The following is a 6,172-nucleotide window of genomic DNA, read 5'->3' as shown; positions in this document are numbered from 1 at the left end:
TTGCTCAAATATTGATTTCGGATCATTTTTAACCAAAAAAAGTTACGGACTGCAGCTTTAAGCAGAACATCTGTTTTCAGCTGTTTCAAGAAAACAGTTATTTTAAATTGTAAAAAAATAATAATAATAATAATTTGTAATTATATTTAATAATATTAATATTTTAATGAACCGCTGTGGCCCCACACATGCATGTCGCCAACATGGACCCTCTTACATATATAGCACAGAGTTCTGATTAGGGATTAGACCATTGTGTGAGGTGATTACATATGAACAACTCACACACATTCACCGCCAACCTCTCACTGATGAACCTCTCATGTAAATGATCATAGCTTGGGTTTTATGATTAATGCTGAACTAAACAAACAGAGGACTGTCCAAATCTGATTGTACAGTGGAGGAAAAAAATTTTATTTGGGCCCTTAAGTCACACTTTAAAAAATGTCTGAATTTCATTGCTTTTAACCAGATGGTCTCAGGGTGATTTTTTTAGCAGAGCAGTTAAATTAACACAGGTTTTCTAACTGAATAACCACAGATGTAATCCATCAAATTAACTAAAGACATGTCCCATGACTTAAAATAATTCATATTTTTAACTTAAAAATAAAAATGAATTATTAGTTTAGTAATTTGAAAATAAAAATGTAAAAAGACAAATTGTTTTTCAAATTGACAATGAAAAACATTTACAGTGGGTATAGAAAAGATTCACCCCTTTTACAATAATCAGATTTTGTTGCTTTGCAGCCTGAAATGAAGATGGACACAGTTTTTGTTTTATCCAGCTGTATTTACTCAGTGCAACTTATAACATCCAAGTGAAAGATATAACACCAACCTGTCAGAAAAAAATTAAAAAACAGAATCACTGAGTTGGAAAAAAGATCACCCCCTCCTAAAAATGACTTGTAAACTCAATCAGGTGTAGCTAATCACCTTCTCAATGGCACACAAAGCCATTTGACTTTCAACTGTGATCAGCTGTGCTCATTTTGTGTCCGTCTTCATTTCAGGCTTCAAAGCAACAAAATGTGATTATTGTAAAGGGGGTGAAAAATGAGATTGTAAATGTGATTGTCAAGGGGGTTTATTTAATTAATGTTACAAGACAATAATAAATGAATAAATCATATTTTGGTGACATTACAATAAGGTTCCATTTGTTAACATTTGTTAACTACATTAGTTAACATGAATTAACAATGAAAAATACCTGTAAAGCATTTATTAATCTCAGTTCATATTAATTTCAAAATTTACTAATGCATTTTTAAAATCCGAAGTCATATCTGTTAATATTAATTAATGGTTATGATGAGCTAATATTAACTAACAACGAACAGTCGTAGTTGTATTAATTAACATTAACAAAGATTAAGAAATACTGTAACAAATGTATTGGTCATTGTTAGTTAATGATAGTTAATGCATTAATTAACATTAACTAGTGAACTTTAATGTAAAGTGTTACCCATATTATAAACTGACAAAAATAGACAAATGTATCACTATTTAGTTAATATTAAAAATGCTAGTTAAGTGTAAGAATAAAATAATAAGTCATTTTTAAATGCGCCTTTCAAATTTCCAAATTATTTTCTTTATCCATTTGTGGATCAAATGAAAAAATGCAACTGGATGCCCTTTTGACAGCTTGTGCTATAGTTCTTTAAAAATGAACAGTCGCTATTTTCCACTATATTTGGACCGGTTTTGTGATCATATAAGTTCATATCTTTTGGGAGTCGAGGTATAACTACTAGTCTATATATTTTGTTGTTTTGAAGCGCTGGCAAACACATGTCAGTTATATTGGGGGATAATACACTGTCCTGAAAGTTAAAGTAGAAATACCACAAAGCCAACAGTCTGATTTAAATGTGCAAGTGTGTGTGTGTTTCTAGGTGTCTTTTTTAAAGTGCTAAGATAGACCCAGCATATAAATGGCCACCAGTGATGGACTTTCATGGTCAGATGGTCACCTGTCCTCCAAAATAAAATGTCATTGGCAAGACAACAGCTTCAAAGAGCCAGACGAGACTTTTTAGTATAATGCAAGGCAGACCAAGAGTCCTTGTGTCCTGCAGTCGTGGTCCAGTAAAATCCCTATTTCAAGCTAGTTTTGCATCTTGAGTTTTCATGTAAAAGCCACATTTTAGTCTGTGCAATTCAATTTGCTTCACCGTTTCTCTGAATTTTGACTCCAAGGCGATCATCGTTTCTCAGTTCTGATCCTCAAGTGGAAAAACACATTTTGCAAACCCATACATGTGTTCTGACCACGGTCATATGCAAATATGTACAAATGCTAATAATTAAAAAGTCAAGGCTATAAGTCTTACCAGCTCCCTCGTGTGTTGCATCCCCGGGTTGTTTATAGGGGTTGAACTTGGGCTTGGGAGCCACAACAGGAGCAAACTTCTTAGGAGCCTGTTGCTGGGATACAGAAATACTGGTGGTACCCATGGGTAAGCTGGTCTCCATTCGTGCACTCACATGGCCTTGCTGGTCCCCATCATTATGGCCACCCCACATCTTTCTGGAGTCAAGAAATCTAAAAAACAACAAGACCACATTATTATATTGCACTGAAATGTACAGGTCCCAAAGCACCCAGAATGCCCACAATGTGTGAGGAATTGTAGCGCTGTCTGAATTCTAGTGATACATTCCTTCCATAAAAATTGAGTTGTTTTTATGCATAACATAGATATGGATGGATTAGCCATTGTGGTAATTTTCACCAGGGACCGAATTCCCATCCCTAGAGCACTGTGCATTGGCGGCTTCTCCTGCTCTTTGTTCTTAGCTGTGGACTTTGCAAAGGAAACTGTGCATTTCAAACACCAGGCATGGAAGAACCAGGACAAGTTCAGAGTAGCATCATATCTGATTATTGCATAATTTTATGGTAAGTTCATCCAACAAAAGTGCAAATTTTGTCATGACAAATGAAGTTCAAATGGCCCATACTAGATGCTACAATTTATGAATGATCCAAGTCAAAAATACTATTTGTTCATACAGTACATCAACTCTAATGAATATGCCAAGGAAAGTTATTAACCTCTTAAGACCCGAGAAGAGATTTTTAGGAAAAAAATTGTTTTTTTCATGTCTTTACGTTGTTTAGAGCATAAAATTTTTTTTTACAAAAAAAATGTAAAAAATGATATTTCATTCATAAGTTATGCTATGTCCTCGGTAGAGGACATCGGGATTAAATTATTTTTTTTTTAAATAAAAAGACATGAATGAACATGCATAGGCAAAAACAATAGATTTTTTAAATCACCAATACATTTTTAGTTTTCAGGATTTTTTTTATTTTACCAAACTTTGTATAAAGATGATGATGTTATAACAGAATGATTTGATATACCATTTTTCTTTCTGCAAAATGTGTGTAAAATGGCCATAAACGGGTTTTCTCATTATATACAATGTATAAACTAAGTCTAATTTGCATATTAATGTGTTTTTGGGGCAACATGTAATGAAAAAAGAAGTGTAATAATGCGAGTAATATTTGACAAGATTTTCACAATAATATATAATATTTCATAGAATATTGAAACATAATTTCTTTCCCTATTCATTTGTTATGTCTCCCAAAACGCTAATAAACATGCTTTTAGTCCCAGTGTCCTCATATGAGGACATGTATGAAATCAACATCCTGTTTCATAACAGAAAGTCATATTTTGATTTGAAACCCCATAACATTTTCCTGAGATGTTGATTTATGACAGACAGTTTAAAAATTAGATTTAAATGATAATTACAAAATATTATCATATTTCCATAAGAGTGTCACTAAATTAATATCAGACATATTTGAAGACCAAGGAGAGGGAGTGGTCATAGTGAAACATCCAAACATTTAGTATCTCTAAAAAGCCCTGAATGTGCTCTGGACAGGACATCCAGACTTAAAACTGTGGCATGTATAGTCTCAGAGAAATACACCAAAATATAATGTCCTCATATGAGGTCACAGGGTCTCCGGAGGTTAAGTCTCAGTTTAACTTAAATTTGGTTTATTCCTCTTTACAAATCTGTTGTATTAGTGTGTTTTCATGTCTTGATGGAAAGATTATATTATATATTTACAAGTTGAGCGCCAGCGCTACAAAAACAAACTTGAAGCCCATTCTTTGCTTGCCGTTTTGAAGAAATATATACAGTGCCCTCCGCAAGTATTGGAACAGTAATAACAAAATTGGTTTGTCTGCTGTGGAGTCAAGACATCTGCAAATATTATTAAAAGATGGATATAAAGACAAAACCACAGAATGTCACATTTTATTATTAGCTGTTTCAACACATTCATGTTTTACCAAATAAAAAGGACAGCACTTTTAGAGTTTCATTCCCTAATCTGATGTGAGCATAAGTATTGGGACAGTTGAACTTAAAGCAAATGTAAAAGTTTAAAAGCTAATATTTAGTTGTAAATCCCTTGCATGCAATCACAGCAGTGAGTCTGCCACCCATAGACATCACCAGACTCTTGGTTTCATCCATTGAAATGCTTTTCCCAGCCTTTAATACAGCCAATTTCAACTGTTGCTTGTTTTGGGGCGCTTCTGCTTTTAGTCTCCTCTTTAGCTGGTGAAATTCATGTTCAATAGGATTTAAATCTGGAGACTGACTTGGTCAATCAAAGACCTTCCATTTTTTGGTCTCCTTGACTGAGCTAGCAGGGTGTTTTGGGTCATTGTCCTATTGCAATATGAAGCACTTTCTGATGAGTCTTGTGGCATTTTCTTGAACATTGGTAGCCATGCTTTTGTACACTTCTGCATTCATTCTGCTGCACCATCATTCATTAAGTCATCAATAAAGTTGAGAGGGCCTGTTCCAGAGGCAGCCATGGGCATGTCATTGTCATTTTGTAACATGACAGCCTGAGAGATCCTCCACTTCTATTCTATTTACAACAGTGGCCAGGACATTCCTTAATTGTTTTTTATAGAAGAAACAAATTTATATGGGTTTGGCTTGATATGGGTGAACTATCCTTTTAAGAGTGTCCTTTTTCAAACATAAAGTCTCAGGACTTGTCATCCCGCAAAACCAAATATGGTGCTAATCATTCCTCGAGTTCTCTGGGATGTGCCAAGGTGTCAAATAAGATTCTGTAATTTTATATAATCCCTTACTTCACATACGCCACTCACCTTTCTATAGTTAGAAGCAAATAACCACCAGTTGCTATCCGCGTTATCAATTTAAATGAAACCATAATACATCAGGCAATGAAGAACTGGGGATGTACTAGTTGTGTTGAAGCTTAGAAAGCTGCCAGAGAACATGACAGCAGTTTAACTTTCACTGACGTGGTGAAAGCTGTAGTACCAGCAACATTAACAACCTGACAATACTGATGACTTCTAATGCATTTATTGACAACTTCAGGAGCATGTGTGTGCTAACTGCTGTGCCACAGCTCTAGCCAACTTATTAAAATAACTGCTTTACTCTTATTTATGTTCAGCTTGTCTCTGAGACAGACATATTTACATAACCAGTGTTGTTTATCTGCTTAGGCATTTAGCTGCAGGGCCGCTGCTGCAGGGATCAAAATAGCTCTGCTAGTTCAAAAAATTTTGATGTTAGCCTGTAATATGAACTCTCCGCAGAGTATAGCGTAATGAGATAACTAGAGGGTTGAGGTTAACTGACGTCGTTCTTATGAACATGATATATATGGTATACAGTATATCGAGTCGCAACTGGCTGCCCTGATGGGCCGTAACAAAATCCTCATTATGAATAACCCCTCAGGGTGCAATAAATAAAATAAAGCATTTGTTCAGAAGAAATAGATGACAGGTCATCCTGATCGCAAGGTTAACATAAAAGTCAAAAATGTCAGGGTGGTACAAATTGTCCAAAAACAAAACTCAATGCTGAATAACCTTCATGGCTTAATAACTGCAACACTACAGGCCCTCATCAATGTGTCAAGCTCAAAAAGTTGAAAGGTCAAGGTTGACTCAGAGTTATTTTAGCTAACTGACACTAAAACTGAAACTATAATTAAAACCACAAAAAATTTGTTACTTGAAGTAAAATAAATATTCATTGAAATAAAATAAATATATTACAAAAAAATTAAAATGAATAATCACTATATATATATATATATATATAATAC

General features: G+C 34.3%; 1 protein-coding gene across 2 annotated transcripts in view; it reads right to left on the bottom strand.

The window, feature by feature from the left end:
- The window catches only part of LOC107696776 (lipoma-preferred partner homolog), a 222,268-nt gene that overhangs the window by 156,713 nt on the left and 59,383 nt on the right, over window positions 1-6,172 (bottom strand). For both annotated transcript variants that reach the window (XM_016497272.1, XM_016497273.1), the window contains one exon: window positions 2,352-2,563. In XM_016497272.1, the coding sequence (XP_016352758.1) occupies window positions 2,352-2,544 (193 nt within the window). In that variant the 5' untranslated portion in view covers window positions 2,545-2,563. The remainder of the gene's footprint in view (window positions 1-2,351; window positions 2,564-6,172) is intronic.

This window comes from Sinocyclocheilus anshuiensis, unplaced genomic scaffold (assembly GCF_001515605.1).
Source record: "Sinocyclocheilus anshuiensis isolate Anshui unplaced genomic scaffold, SAMN03320099.WGS_v1.1 scaffold999, whole genome shotgun sequence".
NCBI lineage: Eukaryota > Metazoa > Chordata > Actinopteri > Cypriniformes > Cyprinidae > Sinocyclocheilus > Sinocyclocheilus anshuiensis.
This window is presented reverse-complemented; position numbering and strand designations above follow the sequence as displayed.